Source organism: Perca fluviatilis, unplaced genomic scaffold (assembly GCF_010015445.1).
Source record: "Perca fluviatilis unplaced genomic scaffold, GENO_Pfluv_1.0 PFLUV_unplaced_scaf_29, whole genome shotgun sequence".
NCBI classification, from domain to species: domain Eukaryota; kingdom Metazoa; phylum Chordata; class Actinopteri; order Perciformes; family Percidae; genus Perca; species Perca fluviatilis.
In genome coordinates, this window is record NW_024375703.1 from 25,001 (window position 1) to 47,883 (window position 22,883).

Consider the following 22,883-nt stretch of genomic DNA (forward strand, 5'->3'; position numbering starts at 1 on the left):
CTTACGATGTTCCTCTCTACACGTCTGGACGAAGAAGGCGTACGCCGACGTCTTCCCCTTCGGCTTGTTGACGTCTTTACGCATCATACTGACGGACTGATACACACACAGAGATACACACACACACACACACACAGATACACACACACACACACACACACACAGATACACACACACACACACACACACACACACACACACACAGATACACACACACACACACACATATAATACACACATATACACAAATACATACACACACACAATACCACACAGATACATATCACATACATCATTATCACTCACACATCATCATCACACAGATACACAATACACACATCACCAACACACAGATACAATACTAATACATACCACACAGATAATACACACACACACACAAAGAGAGAGAGACAGAAAGCAGGATAATGTTTAGTTGTGATATAATAATAACTGTGTTGATATAACATTATAATCAGGCTGTATAACTGTCTGTGTGTGTGTGTGTGTGTCTGTGTGTGTATCTGTGTGTGTGTATCTGTGTGTGTGTGTCTGTGTATCTGTGTGTGTGTGTGTGTGTATCTGTGTGTGTGTGTGTATCTGTGTGTGTGTGTCTGTGTATCTGTGTGTGTGTGTGTGTGTATCGTGTGTCTGTGTATCTGTGTGTGTGTGTCTCGTGTATCTGTGTGTGTGTATCTGTGTGTGTGTGCGGTGTGTGTGTGTGTCTGTGTATCTGTGTGTGTTATCTCTGTGTGTGTGTGTCTGTGATGGAGATTATAATATAGGTTTATAATCTTGATTATTAATTATTAATTATTCAGCCCTTAAAGGTGATTAAATGTTGTTTCTGGAGCTAACGTTACAGACACTGTAATAAAGCTACTGAAACTGTTAATAATCACCATCATTAATCTGATGATCATGGGCCAGTTAATTAATTAATCATTTCATCTATAACACGTCCTGGGGAGGGGCTAAAGCCCAAAATATTCAGCTGGCCACCCAACAAAGAGAAGAGTGATGTCATGGATCATTTACACAATAACATCATTGGTATTATACACACACAAACCACACAAACACACAACCACAAACCACACACACACACACACATAACATATACATATATATTTAGGATGATAAGGTTTAAACAGCACAGCTGATCTTTACATTTAAATTAAATCATGAATAAATCACCGGTTGTTAAACAGAAATAAATAAAATAAATCAGTAATAAATCTTAATCTGGTTGAATAAATCTAAACATCAGACAGGAATAAACATTGTGTGAAATGACCCTTTACACATATATGTCTGCTTTTAATATACGTACATTTAAAAATATGTTTTATTCAAAATTATAATGTATAAAACAGAGCAAATGAACTTCCTCCGTCCCAGTGACAGAGTCGGCCGTTAACGGTCCGTTAATCCGGTAAGCTGTAACGGAAACTAACGGAAAGTAACGGCAGTCTGGGAATAACAAAGAGAACAAAGTGGGGATCCATTTTATCTGCCGGGGCGCGAGGCGGCCCACTAACCCGGGCTAGGGCCTCTGTGTGTCGGGTAACTGCCCCGGACAGCCCGGCGAAGCTCCCGGTTCCTCCGCCCCGCTGTGACTGCGAGTCTCCGGGCCGTAGAGATGAACTAAAGCCGCAGCTAGCCGCGTCTTCTATGGAGGTGTACTGACTGCTGCAGTTAGCCTAGCCGTGCTAACGGGCCAGCTCCAGTAGAACAATGGGCCACCATTTGCTTCCCGCCCTCTGCGGAGCTAGCAGCCCCCATCCCCTCCACTAGCATCATGCTAGCAGCCCCCATCCCCCGCTAGCATCATGCTAACAGGCTAGCAGGCAGAGAGAAAAAAAAAAAAAAAAAAGGCAGTTTGAACTACAAACGCAATAAAAGGCTTTCTGCTAGCGCGTGGGCTTCTTCTTTAACTTTCACCCGCGGCGCTGCGGGTTATTTACACCTAACAGATGTTTTTGCAACGGAAACATAGTGTGATAGCAGCTGCTACGCATTTTCAACGCAGGGCTCCGGCTATACTCCGGAGAGGTCAGCATTGTAGGGACGGGACACGGCTAATTCCTGGCTGGCTTTTATACATACAACGTAATGGGCGTTCCGTGTTTACAACAACACGTTTCGGACAGACCGCAGAGTGCGCGCCACACAGAAGCTCAGACATGCACCCCAGACCCGTCACATTCCGGCCCAATCTGACCCAAACAGCGGCCATTTTATTCCCGTTTTCCAGCCTTATTCCCGGAGCTTTTATCTTCGGGATTCTGCAGGAAAAGCCAGCCGGTCTAACCACCGCCTGCGCGCGCTCAGCGACATTAAAACCACAGGAACCCGAAGGTGAGGTACTCACTCGTCAGGAGGGGCCGGGTGCACGCGGAGGGATCAGGTTTTGGGTCGGAGTTCTGGTTCTTGTTGTTGTTTGGTGGTGGAAGCAGCGACTGGAGCCGTTGGTTCACTTTCAAACTGGGTCGAGCTCGAGCGCGGCGCCGCCCCCCAGCAACGCCCCCGTTGGTCATTCCTATTCAGAGGGCGGGAACAAGGCCGGCCGCGGTGGGCGGGGCCTCGCTCAATACGCCTCTGTGATTGGCTCACTCACGGCTCTGCTTCACGTGGTTTTATTTTTTATTTTTTCACATTTTTGACACTTGTATTAATATCATAGACAGTACATAAGATATATATATATATATATATATATATATATATATCTTATGTACTGTCTATGATATGTATATAGATACATAGACAGTACATAAGAGATATATATATATCTCTTATGTACTGTCTTGTATCCATATACATAGACAGTATATACATATAAAGAAACACTGTATATATATATATATATATATATATATATATATATATATATACATACAATGTATATGTATGTATATACACTGTATATGTATGTATATACGTGTATATATATATATATATATATATATATATATATATATATAATAATAATAATAATAAATTGAATTTATATGGCGCTTTCATGGACTCAAAGTCGCTTACAGGGCAGATTATAAAAAAACATAACAAAACAAACCAGGCAAACAAAACAAGTAAGAACAAAACAAGATACAGATGAAAAGGAGGGGGGGCAGGTGGACTATGGGTAGGCTGGGATGAAGAGATGGGTCTTGAGGCGGGACTGGAAGATGGTGAGGGACTCAGAGGTGCGGATCTCTTGGGGAGGGAGTTCCAGAGCCTGGGAGCTGCTCTGGAGAAGGCTCTGTCCCCAAAACAGCGCATGGTTGGACTTTTGGATGGAGAGGGAGACCGGCTGAGGTGGATCTGAGGGACCGTGGAGGGTTGGTAAGGGGAGAGGAGGTCAGTGAGGTATGAGGGGGCCAGATGGTGGAGGGCTTTATAGGTGAGGACCAGGATTTTGTAGGTGATCCGGTGGGGAAATGGGAAGCCAGTGGAGTTGATTTAGGACTGGAGTGATGTGGTGCCAGGATTTGGAGCAGGTGATGAGGCGGCTGGCAGTTCTGGACCAGTTGGAGTCGGTTGATGTTGGTAGAGCTGATGCCGAGGAGAAGTGAGTTGCAGTAGTCCAGTCGGAGGGAGATGAAGGCGGGAATGAGTCTTTCAGCAGCGGGAGGTGTGAGAGAGGGTCTGATTTTGGCGATGTTGCGGAGGTGAAAGAAGGAGGTTTTAATGACTTGACGGGATGTGAGGCTCAAGGGAGAGGGTGGAATCAAAGATAACGCGGAGGTTGTGGGCCTGGGGGAGATGGGGGAGACAATGGTGCCGTCGATGGTGAGGGTGGGGTTATTGGTTTTGCTGAGTGTGGATTTGGAGCCGATCAGAAGGGAATTCTGTTTTGTCGCTGTTGAGTTTGGAGGAAGTTGTGTTGCATCCAGGTTTTAATGGCTGACAGACAGGAGTTGATGTGGGAGAGGGGAGGATTGTGGGGGGATTTGGTGCTGAGGTAGATCTGGGTGTCATCGGCATAGCAGTGGAAGTCCAGGTTGAAGTGGCGGAGTATCTGACCAAGAGGGAGGATGTAAATGATGAAGAGGGAGGGGCCAAGTACAGAGCCTTGGGGAACACCTTGGAGTGACTGTGGCTGTGGCAGAGGTGTGGTTGTGGGAGAGAGATGAAATGGGATCTGTTGGAAAGGTAGGAGTGGAGCCAGCTGAGTGCAGTACCGTCGATACCGAGGTCTTTGAGTCTGGTGAGCAGGATGTTATGGCTCACGCAGTATCAGGCTGCACTCAGGTCGAGGAGGATGAGGATGTTGAGGGAACCGGTGTCAGCAAAGGTGAGGAGGTCGTTGAGGACTTTGAGGAGAGCGGTTTTGTGCTGTGTAGGGGGGCGAAAACCAGATTGGAGAGGTTCGGAATGTGTTATTGGCCTGAAGATGGGTTTGTAGTGAGGCGACTATGCTTCCAGGGTTTTGGGCAAGAAAGGGGAGGTTGGATATTGGGCGTAGTTGTTGAGAGAGGAGGGATCCAGACCAGGTTTTAAGGATTGGGGTGACAGCGGCAGTTTTGAAAGCAGAGGGGACAGTTCCAAGGGACAGTGAGGAGTTGAAGAGGTTAGTGAGGTAGGGGCATAGGACCGGGAGGCAGGACTTCAGAAGTGGAGTAGGGGAGAGGGTCAAGGGAGCAGGTAGTGGGTTTGGAAGAGCTGATGAGTTTGGAGATTTCAGGAGGAGTGACTGGGTTAAACTGGGAGAGGAGGAAGTGTGGAGGAGGGGTCGGGAGGTCTGGAGGGATGGAGAGAGGAGGGTCCAAGGTAGGTGCTGGAGTAGATCCTGGAAGGTCAGATACAGGGGATAGGGATTTGTAAATGAGATTGATTTTGTCAGTGAAAAGTGGAGGAATGAGTTGCAGAGATCCGGAGTAGAGGTAGGGAGGGTGTTGGTCCGAGGCTTGGATGAGGTTGTTCATTGTGGGCATCTTTGTAGGCGATGAGATGGGATTTATAGGCTTCATGATGGACTGTGAGGGATGATTTCTTTGTCAGAACGTTCAAGTTGGCGGCCAGTTTGTTTCATTTTCCGGAGTGCAGGTGTGTACCAGGGTGAAGAGGTGTTAAAAGTGACGAGTTTTGTTTTGAGGGGGGCCAGGGTGTTGGGAGGGAGGTAGACAAGGTGGAGTTGAGGTGGTCTGTGAGGTCATCGGGTGAGGTGAGGGTTGAGTCCAGGTGGAGAGTGGTGGAGAGCAGGGTCGGAGAGATGGTGGGGATTGATAGATTTGAGGTTGCGGAAGGTGATTTCTCTGAGGAGGCGTGGTGTTGGAGAAGGGATGGTGAACCGTATCAGTTTGTGATCAGAGAGGGAAAGAGGCCGCATGTGAGGTCGAGCAAACCGGTTGGTTGGTGGAGCAGACCAGGGTCGAGGATGTGACCTTTTCATGGGTGGGGGAAGTGCACATGTTGGGTGAGAGAGAAGTTATCCAGTAAAATGGTGAATTCTGATGAGAGCTTGCATGTGGGGAGTCCATGTGGATGTTTAAGTCACCGAGTAGCAGCAGACGTGAAGAGAGATGAGGCTAGTGTGAGGAGTTCAGTAAAATCAGAAGAAGAGGAAAGAGGGATTTGGTTAAGGTGGCCGGTAAATGAGGATGACTGTCATGGAGGAAAGAGTTTTGAAGGCGAGATATTCAAACGATGATACTGAGGGGAGGGTGAGTTCTGTGATCCGGAAGTTCTGATTGAAAATGACGGGCGGTAGCCACCTCCACGGTGGGAGGGGCGGGTTTGCAGATGTAGTTGTAGCCAGGGGGATGCTTGGTTGAGGGAGAAGAAGTCGTTGGGTTGTTGCGGTTTCGTGTGAGCAAGGAAGGAAGTCAAGAGTGTTGTCGAGGGAATATATATGTATAGTTGTATATATGTATATACACTGTATATATATGTATATATACAGTGTATATACTGTTTCTTTATTGGCCCTAAACAAATGAATTACACACACACACACACAGACACACACAGACACACACACACACACACACACACAGACACACACACACAGACACACACACAAACACACGCACACCACAAACACACACACATACACAAACACACACACACACACACACACACACACACACACACAGACACACCCACACACACAAACAGAGACACACACAAACACACACACACACACAGACAGAGACACACACACACAAACAGAGACACACACAAACACACACACAAACACACAAACAGAGACACACACAGACACACCCACACATATACACAAACACACACACACACAGACACACCCACACCTATACACACACACACACACACACCCCCACCACACATATTTCTTTTATGATTTTCTTGTTTTAATATGTTTTAGTTTACTGAATGAATTTAGGATATATATTTAATTTATATATATTTAAATTATATATATATATATATATATATATATATAATTTAAATTATATATATATATTTAATTTATATATATAAGTATTTTGTATCTTTGACGCTTGGCTACATTGTTTCCAATAAGCATTTTGAATTTTATCTATAGTGAATTTTGATTGGATCCCGGGGGCGCGCCTCAAAACTCGTTGCTACACGGCTCCGCCTGCCTAGCAACGCTGCAGCAGCAGGGCGGGAACTTTTACACGCAGGTGGGAGGAGCTGGATTGTAGTCCTAGCGTGTGATTGGTCAACACTAGTGTTTGTGAAATATAAGAGCCAATCAGTGAAGAGATGGAGGAGGGGCGACAGAGACAGACAGTAGCAGTGTAAGATGGAGATTGTATAACACATTTAGTGGCTTCAGTATTAAAATCTATTAAAATTACATTAAATACTAAAATATATTATTATCATAACTTAATTTATAATATTAATATAACGCTAAAAAATATACTTACAATAACGACAAATTATAATAAGAATTTATTAAAAATAATATTAAATAATAAATCCTATAAATGAGGGGGGTTTGTATATAAAGACAGAAACACAAAAATAGTTTTTATTATTAAACACCACATTTAACCAAAACATCGTCTGTTTTAGGAGCTTCGTTGTGTTTTATTTTCCTTCAGTTTGTGAGAGAAATGTTATATTTAATCTGCTGGAAGATAGAAAAGTTATGACTCTGTTGTGTTTCCTAAAAACACAGATAATATTTAATCTGCTGGAAGAAGGAAATGTTTCATAAAAAACACAGATAAATACACATATTTACTTGTTTTGAAACCTAAATGTAAACATTGGTTTGAAAAATATAAAATAATATGTTAATTATATACAACCCTGTCATCTTATTACTTTTAAATATTAATTTTATTAAATTATTATTATAATTTGTCATTATTGTAGTACATTCTTTGTATTACATTAATATTATAAATTAAATTATTATAATTATATATTTTAATATTTAATTTTATTATTATATTACATTATATTACAAGTAATATAATTACATTTTGTTTATCTTTGTATTTTTTCTCTGTTTATCTGAACTTATTTCTGTCTTTCTGCTGCTGACTCCGACATCAATAAAGGTTGATTTTATTTAAATAACAGTTATATATTTCAGACACATTAAACATTATGTGACACACATGAAACCTAAAGTCTGAAACGAAGTATGAAGTATATCCGCCGGGGGCGCTCGCATCTCGCACTCGGTTCGCTTTGAGCCTCTCCGGACACCGTAGTCCGGCCGGATGTGTGGTTTGAAGGCTTTTGCGGGAGCGGCTTGTTTACAGGCTGAATATTTGATATTTAATAAGTAATAAAGAGTGATATCGGGCGGCAGAGAGCGGTCTTACTGCGGACATGGACTCACTGCAGCTGTTCCTGGATCAGTTTGAACCCAGCGGAGACGCCGTTAGTAACCTTCACACTCTGACGCTCTGAGAACTGAACTCGCTTTAGAAATGTGTGATTTTAATAATCTTTAGCTTCTCAGCGGAGACATATTCACCACAGAGGAATATTAAACACTGTTATACAGTCAGTCATACTTCATGTTAATATCGGCTCACTGTATATCCACCCAGCACTAAAGGCTGCGTAGTTATTACATAGTTATAACAGAAACTGGATCACATGACCTGAGGAGACACCAGTGGTTCCATTAGTGTAGTTATTGGTTAGTTTCTGGATCTTATTGTTGTTAAATAACCGACTGGTGAATTCGGCCGAGTTACTGTAACTAACAGGCTCGTTACTTTGACTGGAAAAGTACTTATAATTAACGACCCTGCCATGATAATTTATCTATTATTATATGTATTGTTCTTGCAATTGTATGTATTTATAGTTATATTATGTGTTTCTATCTGAGTAAATGTGGTATTTATAGTTATATTATGTGTTTCTATCTGAGTAAATGTGGTATTTATAGTTATATTATGTGTTTCTATCTGAGTAAATGTGGTATTTATAGTTATATTATGTGTTTCTATCTGAGTAAATGTGGTATTTATAGTTATATATCTGAGTAAATGTGGTATTTATAGTTATATATCTGAGTAAATGTGAATATATTAATGTCTCTCTGCAGGAATCTATGTGGTTAAAGGAGATCTTCAGCTTCGTCTCAGAACATCTGTGTCCCGTCCTCTCTGGTCCCGCCCCCTCTGCTGCTGACGGCTTGTTGACAGGTCAGTGAGCCAATCAGCTTCTAGAGATCGCCCAAGCTCTATTTATGGGTCAAAGACGGATAAGGATTCAACATGAACATGAATCAAAGTGTCAAAGATGCCAATTCAGAGTGTTTGGTATACATCTCAACAACAGGAATTTAATTTAAGAATGCAGTTACAATTTATTTTTGATGAATCCTTTGATTTATCCCATTAAAAATGTCACAGAAATGATTTCAACATGATTTCAGTGTCTACCTTATTACATATAAATGTGTATGTATATTTATAGTTACAGCTAACCAAACACACACTGTTAAGAAAACGACATTTTAGAACAATTAATGGGATATATTTTGGTATTTATAATTTATTATTATTATTATTATTATTATTATTATTATATCAGATAATCCATGCCAAACAGAGAAAACAAATATGGAAAATGTCTTAAAATGCAGTTCACAGGTAAACCGTCTTTATTGTGTAATTTAACTCAGGACATCCTCTTTATTACCCATCATCTGTTGTTATAGATGAAAACATTAAATATGTTTTATTAGGGTTATCCAGGAAGACACCTGAGTTCAACATAATGACGCAGTGACCCAAAAAAGGTGAAATATCAAAATTTTTTAGAGACAATTACTGAGCGGGCGGTCCTCCAAAGTCTTCTTTATGACGGAATATCCTATTCCATGACTGTGCAGTTGCATTGTGGGTAATGTATGCATTTGATTGTCTGTTACCCAGGAGGAGACATTAGGGAAATCCCAAAGTATTTCTTGTGTAAAATAGTAAATAAGCTCAGTATTGGTATTATATTTGGAGGTATAATTGAAAACATCCACACAATTATGCCCAAGTAGAAATGGCACGCTTTTATTAATTATTTTGACATTTTGGTCCCATTTCTGTCCTTATATTTTCTTTTATTATTATTATTATTATTATTATTATTATTATATTTTAAGTCCGGAGGTTACCCAGTCTGGTACTTTGGAGCTTTAATGGATCTTAACATTTTCATTTCTTGCAATAAATACTCATACAAGTGAGTACAGAGGGGAGAGTTTTAAAATGTGTATATATATATATATGTATGTATATGTGTGTATGTATATTTAACATTATGAAGATGCTTTGGACACCAGAACTGAAAGCCAATCCCAGTGCTGAGCTGTGATTGGACAACAGCGAACATACAGGGACAACATAGTGGGTTTACAGAGACCACTGGTCACATGACATCAGACATCAGCTGATCAGTGATGTCATCAGTGTTGTGTTTTGCGGGGGTGTGTGTGCTGATCAGCTGAGTGTGTGTTTGGTGAAGAAGATCCAGGAACACACAGCGCTCACACACTTTACCTATCAGCTACAGGTACACACACACAACACACACACACACACATACACACACACACACACACACACACACTTTACCCCCCCCCCCCCCCCCACACCTTACCTGTCAGCTACAGGTACACACACACACACACACACACACACACACACACACACACTATTCTTAACCTGCCAGCGCCATACACACACACACACACACACACACACACACACAACACAACCACACACACACACACACACACACACAAACATACTTCTTGTCAGCTACAGGTATACACACACACACACACACACAACACACACACACACCTGTCACCTAGCAGCTACACACACACACACACACACACACACACACACACACACACACACACACACACACACACACACACACACACACAGACACACACACACACACACACACACACACACACAGAGACACACAAACACACACACACACACACACACACAAACACACACTTTACCTGTCAGCTACAGGTACACAAAATACACACAATACACACATACACACACAATACACACATATCACACACACACTTTACCTGTCAGCTACAGGTACACACACACACACACACACACACACACACAACACACACACACACACACATATCATCACATCATACTACTGTCAGCTACAGGTACACACACACACATACACATACACACAAACACACACATACACTACTTTTACCTGTCAGCTACAGGTACACACACACACACACACAAACACATACAAACACACACACACACATACACACACATACATACAACACATACACACACATCACACATCACACACACACACACACTCACCCCCCCCCCCCCCCCCCTTTCACCTAGTCAGCTACAGGTACACACAATCACACAACACACAAACAAAACACACAACACATAACACATACAACACCTCTTACTGTCAGCTATAGTACAACATAAATACACATAATACATAACACAAACACAAACACACATACACACAAAACACAAACACCACAATAACATACATACAACACACATCACACAAACAACAAACACACACCACACCAAACATACACACCACAACACCCATAATACAACTCAACAAACAAACACACAACATACAAACACACACAAGACACACACACCCTCAGCCTGGAGACTTAATAACCGTGAAAGTCTCACCTGCCCCCATGTTACCCCCTGCCCCCATGTTGACCCCTCATAAGTTGGACCTCTCTTGTCCCCCATGTTGACTCTTCCCTACATGTTGATTCCCCCATGTTGACCTCCAGGCTGGTGTCTGTCTCGAGTTTCTGTCCCGGTAGCTGTGGTGCAAGGCCAGCAACCTTCTTGAGCACCAATTTTTTTTTCTTTTAATTTTTTTTTTTTGTTTTGTTCCCGAGGAAGGTAAATTTGTTACTGTGGTGTTTAAACATGGTGCTTGAGGCTGATAGACGGCAAGAGCGGCGCGGCCCTGCCCCGCCACCCGCTATTGTTAAAGGAGAGAGGGCCAACGCCAACTAGGAGTCAGCCAGACCATAATAATCAGCCTGTCTGTCTCTCTGCCTGTCTGTCTCTCTGCCTGCTTTATAACAGTCAGACAGACCATAATAACCTGCCTGTCTGTTTCTCTGCCTGCCTGTCTCTCTGCATGCTGAACAGTCAGACACACCATAATAACCTGCCTGTGTGTCTCTGCCTGTCTGTCTCCTGCCTGCCTCTATACACACAGACACAGACCATAATACACCAGCCTGTCTGTCTCTCTGTCTGTCTCTTTGCAGTGCCTGTCTCCCTCTCCTCTGTGGCTGAATCGTCCTGTCTTCCTCCCCCATTGACTCTACATCGCCCACCGCCCCCCAAGGCTCGGAGGGCTGGTGGGTGGCTGAGCTGATTGTTCTCCCGGTTCTGCTGAGTCGTGAGTAGGGATTGGCTGCCGTGCCCCTGGAGGGCGGGCGTTAGCGGAGCAGTGGGAGTCAGAGAGGCTGCAGGATACCGACCAACAGGTGAGACAGGCTGACCCCTTGGACCTCTGAGGGATGCCCCAAAACCCCCTCACTGACCTCTGACCTCTGAGGGGCCACGCCCAAACCCCCCCACCTCCTGGGGACAGCCCCAAACCCCCGCCCAGACCGGCGGCCCCAAACCCCTCACTGACCTCTGACCTCTGAGCTCCCCCCCCCCCCCCCCCCCCCCCCCCCCCCCCCCCTTCCCCTCCCCCCCCCACCCCCCCCTCCCCCCCCCCTCTCTTCCCCTTACTCCCCCCCCCCCCCCCCCCCCCCCCTCCCCTTTTAGGTGTAGGACACGCCCCATACCCCCTACTGACCTCTGACCTCTGGAGTGTAGGACACACAACAAAGACCTACAAAAAAGATGACGAAGAAGCAGAATGCACAAAAATATGACAAAAACGGGCCGAAGGGACCAAATATGCAAAAGGCATAAGGACCCGTATAAGGACCGATAAGGGCCGATAAGGGACCGGATAAGGGACCGGTTAGACCTATAAGGGCCGATAAGGGGCGTCAAGGGCGCATAAGGGACCGATAAGGGACCGCATGAAGAGAGAATGGGGCCGGCAGGGACCGGCAAGGGACCGTATAAGGGACCGATGGCAGGCCATCAGCCGATAAGGGCTCAAGGCACCATAAGGGGCCGAGGCATAATAGTAGTACGATAAGGGGCCCATAAGGGACCCATAAGGACCGGCATAGTCAGATAAGGGTCATAAGGGGCGATAGGCACCATGCAGGGGCCGATAAGGGCCGATAAGGGGCCGATAATAATGAGCAGGACCGATAAAGGACCGATAAGGGACCCATAAGGGACCGATATGTAATAAGGGCCAATAAGGGACCAATAAGGGCAATAAGGGGACCAATAAGGGCCAATAAAACCAAATAAGGGACCAATAAGGGACCAATAAGGGACCAATAGGGGTCCTGGGTGACCTGTCCCAGTCCTGCCCTGTTGCATCGTGGGACTTTTGGGAAGCTGCTGCGCAGAGACAGACAGACTTGATTCCCCATGGAAAAACAATGACATCATGACTTAACGTAAACACACGCCACTGGTATCGCCACGGAACGTCCGTCCTATCGCCAGAACTACATCACACGCGCTGTAAAAAAAAAAAACAATAAAGGTTGGTTTTAGGTAAAGAAACATCGGGGGACGGCTTTAGTAACGTTAAAAAACATTAAAAACACGGGACCAACGCCACACGCTTTAGGACAACAATCAACGAGCTAGTTAGACTAGTTTTCACATCTTATTGGGATCTTTATCTTTATTCACCAGTTCCTAGAGTTAGACTAGTTCATTCATATCTTTGTTGGATTCTTTATCTTATTCCGTCTCAGGTTAGACTAGACCATTAGTATGCTCTTTTCTTCTTATTGGGACTCTTTATCTTATTCACTGAGCTCTAGAGTATTGATACATACTTCTCATCTTTATTAATTTATCTTATTCACTGTACCCCCAGAGTTTAGTTAGTCTAACTCTGGGGGTTACAGTGAATAAGATAAAGTCCCAATAAGAGATGAGAAGGGTCTGTATGGACTAGTCTAACTCTGGGGGTACAGTGAATAAGATAAAGTCCCAATAAGAGATGAGAAGGCTATGGACTAGTCTAACTCTGGGGGGGGAACGTGAATAAGATAAAGACCCAATAAGAGATGAGAAGGGTCTGTACGGACTAGTCTAACTCTGGGGGTACAGTTACATAAGATAAAGTCCCAATAAGAGATGAGAAGGGTCTGTATGGACTAGTCTAACTCTGGGGGTTACAGTGAATAAGATAAAGTCCCAATAAGAGATGAGAAGGGTATGTATGGACTAGCCTAACTCTGGGGGTACAGTGAATAAGATAAAGACCCAATAAGAGATAAAAAGGGTCTGTATGGACTAGTCTAACTCTGGGGTTACAGTGAATAAGATAAAGACCCAATAAGAGATGAGAAGCGCTGTACTTGGACGAGTCTAACGGCGTACTCTAGGGGTTACAGTGAATAAGATAAAGTCCCAATAAGAGATGAGAAGGGTATGAATGGACTAGTCTAACTCTGGGGGTTACAGTGAATAAGATAAAGTCCCAATAAGAGATGAGAAGGGTATGTATGGACTAGTCTAACTCTGGGGGGTACAGTGAATAAGATAAAGTCCCAATAAGTCGGAGTGTTCCTTTAAGTGAAAGTAGGTCAAGTTGTAAAACCTACCAGCAGGGCAGCATTTCCAGAGGGCATTTACATGTATCTCTAATCGTTTCTATGTTAACTGTTGGCCCATAGTAGTAGAAACACATATTTATGTAAAGAGATACAAACACAGGTGCACCAAGGCTCTCAGACTGGAGCAGACTTCTTCATCCACCATTAATACCTCTGTCTAACTAACTGCATTTAACCTTCTGGGATCGAACCTCCGACCTCTACCTCTGAGCCCCCCCCCCCCACCTGTATGTTTTAGACTTTTACATTTTAAGGAATAAAGTTGTTATAACTCATCAGTACTTATTATGGGATGTAACAACATGAATCAGATAAATAAATCAATATAAAGTGTTTTTGGTGCTAACAGTACCAGATATAACATTATCTAACAATCATATCTTATATCAGAATAGACACAATAGATGATATCTCTGTGTCCCTGTCTGTCTCTCTCTGTCCCTGTCTGTCTCTCTGTGTCCCTGTCTGTTTCTATGTCTCTCTGCCTGTCTCTATGTCTCTCTGCCTGTCTCTCTGTGTGCCTTTCTGTCTCTCTGCCTGTCTCTCTCTCTGTGTGCCTGTCTGTCTCTCAGGACTGGAGGCCAGCGGGTGTCTGTCTGTGGTCAGGTGTCTTCAGTCTGCCCTCTGCTGGTCGTTGCAGGAACTTCCTTCTTCTGTTTCTCTCTGACCGACGGAGCTCACTCTCTTCCTGTCCTCGTCAAGGTGAGTTACACTCAGCTCACACCAGCATATCTCCACCAGACTCCATGTAAATAATCAGGACTTTTAGCGTGTATAGAGCCAGCATATCTCCACCAGACTCCATGTAAATAATCAGGACTTTTAGCGTGTATAGAGCCAGCATATCAGCATTCCCACCAGACTCCATGTAAATAATCAGGACTTTTAGTGTGTATAGAGCCAGCATATCTCCACCAGACTCCATGTAAATAATCAGGACTTTTAGTGTGTATAGAGCCAGCATATCTCCACCAGACTCCATGTAAATAATCAGGACTTTTAGTGTGTATAGAGCCAGCATATCTCCACCAGACTCCATGTAAATAATCAGGACTTTTAGTGTGTATAGAGCCAGCATATCTCCACCAGACTCCATGTAAATAATCAGGACTTTTAGTGTGTATAGAGCCAGCATATCTCCACCAGACTCCATGTAAATAATCAGGACTTTTGTGTTAGTGTTAAGCCAGCATATCTCCACCAGACTCCATGTAAATAATCAGGACTTTTAGCGTGTATAGAGCCAGCATATCTCCACCAGACTCCATGTAAATAATCAGGACTTTTAGCGTGTATAGAGCCAGCATATCTCCACCAGACTCCATGTAAATAATCGGAACTTTAGCGTGTATAGCGCCAGCATATCTCCACCAGACTCCATGTAAATAATCAGGACTTTTACCATCACCAAAACCCACCAGACTCCATGTAAATAATCAGGACTTTTACCATCACCAAACCCACCAGACTCCATGTAAATAATCAGGACTTTTAGCTTGTATAGAGCCAGCATATCTCCACCAGACTCCATGTAAATAATCAGGACTTTTAGCGTGTATAGAGCCAGCATATCTCCACCAGACTCCATGTAAATAATCAGGACTTTTACCATCACCAAACCCACCAGACTCCATGTAAATAATCAGGACTTTTAGCGTGTATAGGCCAGCATATCTCCACCAGAATCCATGTAAATAATCAGGACTTTTTAGCATGTATAGAGCCAGCATATCTCCACCAGACTCCATGTAAATAATCAGGACTTTTGTATAGCGGCCAGCATTTCTCCACCAGACTCCATGTAAATAATCAGGACTTTTAGCGTGTATAGAGCCAGCATATCTCCACCAGAGTCCTTGTAAATAATCAGGACTTTTGCGTGTATAGAGCCAGCATATCTCCACCAGACTCCATGTAAATAATCAGGACTTTTAGCGTGTATAGGGCCAGCATATCTCCACCAGACTCCATGTAAATAATCAGGACTTTTAGGTGTATGTGTATAGAGCCAGCATATCTCCACCAGACTCCATGTAAATAATCAGGACTTTTACCATCACCAAACCCACCAGACTCCATGTAAATAATCAGGACTTTTACCATCACCAAACCCACCAGACTCCATGTAAATAATCAGGACTTTTAGCGTGTATAGAGCCAGCATATCTCCACCAGAATCCATGGAAATAATCAGGACTTTTAGCGTGTATAGAGCCAGCATATCTCCACCAGACTCCATGTAAATAATCAGGACTTTACCATCACCAAACCCACCAGACTCCATGTAAATAATCAGGACTTTATAGCAGACATAGAGATCTCCACCAGAATCCATGGAAATAATCAGGACTTTAGCATGTATAGAGCCAGCATATCTCCACCAGACTCCATGTAAATAATCAGGACTTTTAGCGTGTATAGAGCCAGCATTTCTCCACCAGACTCCATGTAAATAATCAGGACTTTTAGCGTGTATAGAGCCAGCATATCTCCACCAGAGTCCTTGTAAATAATCAGGACTTTAGCTGTATAGAGCCAGCATATCTCCACCAGACTCCATGTAAATAATCAGGACTTTAGTGTGTATAGAGCCAGCATATCTCCACCAGACTCCATGTAAATAATCAGGACTTTTAGTGTGTATAGAGCCAGCATATCTCCACCAGACTCCATGTAAATAATCAGGACTTTTACCATCACCAAACCCACCAGACTCCATGTAAATAATCAGGACTTTTACCATCACCAAACCCACCAGACTCCATGTAAATAATCAGGACTTTTAGTGTGTATAGAGCCAGCATATCTCCACCAGACTCCATGTAAATAATCAGGACTTTTTAGCGTGTATAGAGCCAGCATATCTCCACCAGACTCCATGTAAATAATCAGGACTTTTACCACCACCAAACCCACCAGACTCCATGTAAATAATCAGGACTTTTAGTGTGTATAGAGCCAGCATATCTCCACCAGAATCCATGGAAATAATCAGGGCCTTTAGCATGTATAGAGCCAGCATATCTCCACCAGACTCCATGTAAATAATCAGGACTTTTATGCTGTATAGAGCGCCAGCATATCTCCACCAGACTCCATGTAAATAATCAGGACTTTTAGCGTGTATAGAGCCAGCATATCTCCACCAGACTCCATGTAAATAATCAGGACTTTTAGTGTGTATAGAGCCAGCATATCTCCACCAGACTCCATGTAAATAATCAGGACTTTTAGCGTGTATAGAGCCTGCATATGTCCACATATAAATGGGTGAATTAAGGGTTTATTTCAACCAAACCAGAGTGGTGATTGTTGGAACAGTGGAAAGATGAACCAAGACGACTTTTGGTAGTTTTATTTAGTTCCTGTCCACTTTGAATGAAGTGTGTTTTACAATGATAAAAGTCCTGATTGTGTCTGGTGAGTTACCTGTCTGTCTGTCTCTCTACCTGTCTGTCTCTCAGGACAGCGGGCGTCTCTGGTGGACTCAGTGTGTGTGTGTCGGTCAGAGTGTGTGTGTGACGGCGCTGCGCGTGTGCGTCCTGCGAGGCTGGAGAGGAAACAACATCCTGTGTGCGACCGACCGATCTGAAATACACACAAACTACACACTCACTGACCCTGAGCCGCCGTCGGACACGCCCCCTCTGCTGATGATGTCACACAACGATGACGACCACTCTGAGGAGGAGGCGGAGCCTGAGAGAGAGGCCGGCCAATCAGCTGTCAGGATGAAGAAGTCCAGAGTCATCAGTTACCAGGTGAGACAGAGAAACTGGGCTCTAAAGTTCTCAGGTAGTTTGTGGTGTTGTGATTCCTGTGTGTTAAGCCCCGCCCCTCTGCTCTGATAGGGCACGGTGACGGAGGTGGTGAGTGAGGGGGCGGGACTGTACGTGATTGACAGGAAGGTGGGGCTGTGTCTGGCCTATCAGCCGACTCCAAGGAGGAAACTGAGAGCCGGAGACTCTGTGGAGGTCAGTCACTTCACACAGCAGTTATATTAATTCATTCTGCCGATGTGCTGCAATGGCAGCAAAAGGCAGAATGACTATTATCCTGCATGTTTATTCCGCCACATTTTTGTCCTGCTACTAGTCACGGAGCGTTGCCAACAAATGCACACAAAATACATCAAAATGTGTGTAATGACCGGGAATGGTGTGCTATGACTTTTCAAACAGATTTGCTGCACGGTTTTCACGAAATCGGCAAAACAAATGCAGCGAAATTTCCCATAGACTTTAATGGGAAGTCTTCGGGAAATCACTTAAAGGTCCAATATGTAATATATGTACTGTAATAAATCCAAAAGTGACACCAATGCCTCGTCAGATATTAAGGAAACTTATATACTTATAATACTATTAAGGAAATACTATCTTTTCTGACAACAATGCTAATGTCAGTATTTTTTCTTTTTGAAATTTACATTCCGTGACGTGATGTCTGTTTATGTTTTGATCTGTGTGTTGTTATTAACTGCCCAGTCTCACAGCCAGGCTGGGTTGCCAGATATACCTGTAAACAGGTAAACCCAGCACACTACAGCTGTAACGGTAGTATGTTGTTGTCCTCTCTTCAGGACGTGTCAAACAGCAGATTTACTGTTAGCTATTGTTATTCGGATGTGCACCAAGTAGTAGGCACACTGTCAAAATTTCCTTAGGAATTTTCTAGTTATTATTATTATTATTATTATTATTATTATTATTATTATTATTATTATTGATGTAACGATGCATCGGGAGTCAGTTGAAAAAGACAACTAAATAATAAAGTTTTCTTGCAGCTGCATCACGTGCACTTCCTGTACCGGCCGTGCCCAGACTTTCCTCCCAGCATGCTTTGCACCTGTCTGCGCTCCAGCCTGCGGGTCAGCGCCTTCAGCCGGGCGGCGAGCGACACGCCTGACGTCCGTTGCCCCGACGACGGAGCGTTACCACGGTTACTGCTGGAGAAGAACATGGGCGTGTCCCAGTACCTGTGGGCCTGTCACCTGAGCTCCCAGCTCGCTCGCAGGTAACAAACACCTCGACAGGTAACACACACACCTGGACAGGTAACACACACACCTGGACAGGTAGCACCCACCTGGACAGGTAACACACACCTGGACAGGTAACACACATGGACAGGTAACGCACACCTGGACAGGTAACACACACACCTGGACAGGTAACTAACACCTGGACAGGTAACACCTGGACAGGTAACACACACACCTGGACAGGTAACACTCACCTGGACAGGTAACACACACCTGGATAGGTAACACACACACCTGGACAGGTAACACACACATGGACAGGTAACACTCACCTGGACAGGTAACAATGGACAGCCTCTCTGTCTGTCTGTCTGTCTGTCTGTCTGTCTGTCTCTCTAACTGTCTGTCTCTCTAACTCTGCCTCTCTGTCTGTCTCTCTACCTCTCTGTCTCTGTCTCTCTAACTGTCTCTCTAACTGTCTGTCTCTCTACCTGTCTGTCTCTGTCAGTCTGGTTCCAGGTGTGCTGAAGCAGCAGTGTGTGTGTGTGTTGTCATGGAAACTGATGGAGTGTGTGTGGAGACGAGGACGAGGAAGGAGAGACATCTACTCAGAGATGTTAGACGAGCCGCACACCTGTCCTCTGACACAGGTACATACTACTTCCTGTTGGCTCACCTGTCCTCTGACACAGGTACATACTACTTCCTGCACACCTGTCCTCTGACACAGGTACATAATACTTCCTGTTGGCTCACCTGTCCTCTGACACAGGTACATACTACTTCCTGTTCACCTGTCCTCTGACACAGGTACATACTACTTCCTGTACACCTGTCCTCTGACACAGGTACATACTACTTCCTGTTGGCTCACCTGTCCTCTGACACAGGTACATACTACTTCCTGTACACCTGTCCTCTGACACAGGTACATACTACTTCCTGTTGGCTCTACTGTCCCAATGATAGGAGGAACAAGCTGGTGTCTCTGTGTCCCTACAGTACTGTGTCTCTGTGTCCCTACAGTACTGTGTCCCTACAGTACTGTGTCTCCCTACAGTACTGTGTCTCTGTGTCCCTACAGTACTGTGTCTCTGTGTCCCTACAGTACTGTGTCTCTGTGTCCCTACAGTACTGTGTCTCCCTACAGTACTGTGTCTCCCTACAGTACTGTGTCTCTGTGTCCCTACAGTACTGTGTCTCTGTGTCCCTACAGTACTGTGTCTCTGTGTCCCTACAGTACTGTGTCTCTGTGTCCCTACAGTACTGTGTCTCCCTACAGTACTGTGTCTCTGTGTCCCTACAGTACTGGTCTCCCTACAGTACTTGTGTCTCTGTGTCCCTACAGTACTGTGTTCCCTACAGTACTGTGTCTCTGTGTCCCCTACAGTCGTTCCCTACAGTTTTCTGTTCTTTGTGTGTCTCTGTGTCCCTACAGTACTGTGTGTCTCAGGGCTAGATTTATCACGCGTTTGCGCTTGTTTCCAGGCGCTAATTGGTCGCAAAGACGGACGTAATCGTGCGGGCTATTTACAAACAAGGCCTACTTGCGGGTTAGAGATTGGCTACATGGCGGAAGAGACAAGTTGCGCTTTCAATATGCGTTCGTGGGAGGGTCGGGGAAAGTGGGAGTATCCACCCAAAAAGGTGGGAGGATAAGCGAAAGTGCCCCCAATTATATATCCCGTGGTTTTACAAAGACTGTCAGTAAGAGCGGCCTCTATTCTGCGGGGAAACTCTCCGCCTCTTAAAGCAGGTCTAAACCAGCCGCAGTCCAGTTTCCTCGTAGACCTTTATATGCCGCTGGTGAAATGGCAACAGTCATCTGAGCAAGACGAAGACATAAGGGAGGCTGAAAATATTTTTAACACAAGAATCACACTTTGTCAGTGAACACAACATCATTTAGCGTTACAGATCAAGCAGCCATAATATTATAATAATATAATAATATAACATAGTCAATATTAGAGTTACTGGAAGAAATCAAAGATAAAATTGCATCTCCCACTCAGCGTTCACATCCCATTCCAGCAGCTGTTAAACTCCTCGCTACATTATATATTATATATTATATATCGGCATCAGGATCATTTCAAACAGTCATAGCATCAGCTGTGGGAATATCTCAGTCTGCACTCAGTCAGCATCATATCTAGCAACAGTACCGCGCTTTGCTACCAAGCGCAATCGTCTATTTGGGGGAAAGAGGTGATTGGCTGATGGGTGTCAGGAGTGAAAACGCAGCAGGCGCGTGCCAGCGTACCTTTAACCCTGATTTAGCACGAAAGCACGTGCCCAAAATGTATAAATCGTAAAGCCCTCTGTGTGTCTCTTGTGCCCTACAGTACTGTGTCTCTGTGTCTGTTTGTCTCTGTGTCTGATTGTCTCTGTGTCCCTACAGTACTGTGTCTCTGTGTCTGATTGTCTCTGTGTCTGATTGTCTCTGTGTCCCTACAGTACTGTGTCTCTGTGTCTGATTGTCTCTGTGTCTGATTGTCTCTGTGTCCCTACAGTACTGTGTCTCTGTGTCTGATTGTCTCTGTGTCTCTACAGTACTGTGTCTCTGTGTCTGATTGTCTCTGTGTCTGATTGTCTCTGTGTCCCTACAGTACTGTGTCTCAGTGTCTCTGTCTGATTGTCTCTATGTCTCTGTGTCTCTGTGTCCTACAGTACAGCGTGGACCGTGCGGTGCATCAGTACATCAGTGTCTCAGGTCTCCGTGAGTGTCTGGAGACAGAGTGCTGGTCCTCAGTGTCTCTCAGCTCTCTGCTGCCCCCTGATGGACCCGGTCTGTCCCGGTCCCAGATCAACACAGCTCTGTCCTGGTCCTGCAGGACTCTAACCTCTGACCCCCAGGCCGGGGACAGCCTCAGGTACCTTTCACACACAATGGGCCTCATTCACCAACCCTTCTTACGAAGAAATGTGTTCTTAAACCCTTCTTACGAACTTTTTACGAAGATTCTGGCATTCACTAATGTTTTCTTAACTTGGATTTGTTCTTAGCTAAGAAGAAAATCTACGAACACTGAAAAGCACTCTTACGCACATTTGAGTGATGACAATTTGCTCCAAATGATTGGTTACTGCATTTTATTTAATTCTACAGTCGTATACAATGATAGTATTTACTTTAATGTATTTCTGATCATTTGTTGAAAAATAAATCATATTATGCAAAAAACAATAACACTGCAATTTACATCAGCAATTAAACTGATTAAATCCTGCCGTATTGATCGCTGCTTATTTATAGAGCTAAAATGCAGTGGAGGTGGAGGGGAATTTATTTTTTTATTTTTTTTTTAAAAAAAAAAGAAAGATATTTTTGAGGGGGGAGGTGGTTTTTTTTTTGTGGAGTTTATGCTTTTACTTTGTTACATTTTGCAGCAATTATCTATACTTTCTACTCCACTACATTTCTACAATGTTCCGTTATATTTTCTGATCAGTTTCCCCTGCCAAAACGTCTTCCTGACCGTCCACATTTTTGTCTCACTAGTGAAGTTTGGTTGCCATAGATACTGTATATATGGGTTGCCATAGATACTGTATATATGGGGCCCGCCATGATCCAAGCGTCGGCTCCGTTCCAGAGCCGGGCGCGCGCTGACCCTCGCGTAATACAGCCTCCGGTAAACGTGAAAATGAAAATGTTTGTTTTTATTATTCCCGTTTTTAAATCAT

The 22,883-nt window shown here is 44.1% G+C and overlaps 1 protein-coding gene across 1 annotated transcript in view; it reads left to right on the forward strand.

Moving 5' to 3' along the window:
* The window catches only part of ctc1 (CTS telomere maintenance complex component 1), a gene marked incomplete at its 3' end in the record, with an annotated part of 29,273 nt that extends 7,204 nt beyond the window's left edge, over positions 1–22,069 (forward strand). The window contains 6 exon segments of the mRNA XM_039793902.1: positions 14,779–14,908; positions 17,671–17,967; positions 18,058–18,180; positions 18,996–19,225; positions 19,702–19,843; positions 21,867–22,069. Of these exon segments, the coding sequence (XP_039649836.1) occupies positions 17,860–17,967; positions 18,058–18,180; positions 18,996–19,225; positions 19,702–19,843; positions 21,867–22,069 (806 nt within the window).
* Between the last annotated feature and the right edge of the window lie 814 nt (positions 22,070–22,883).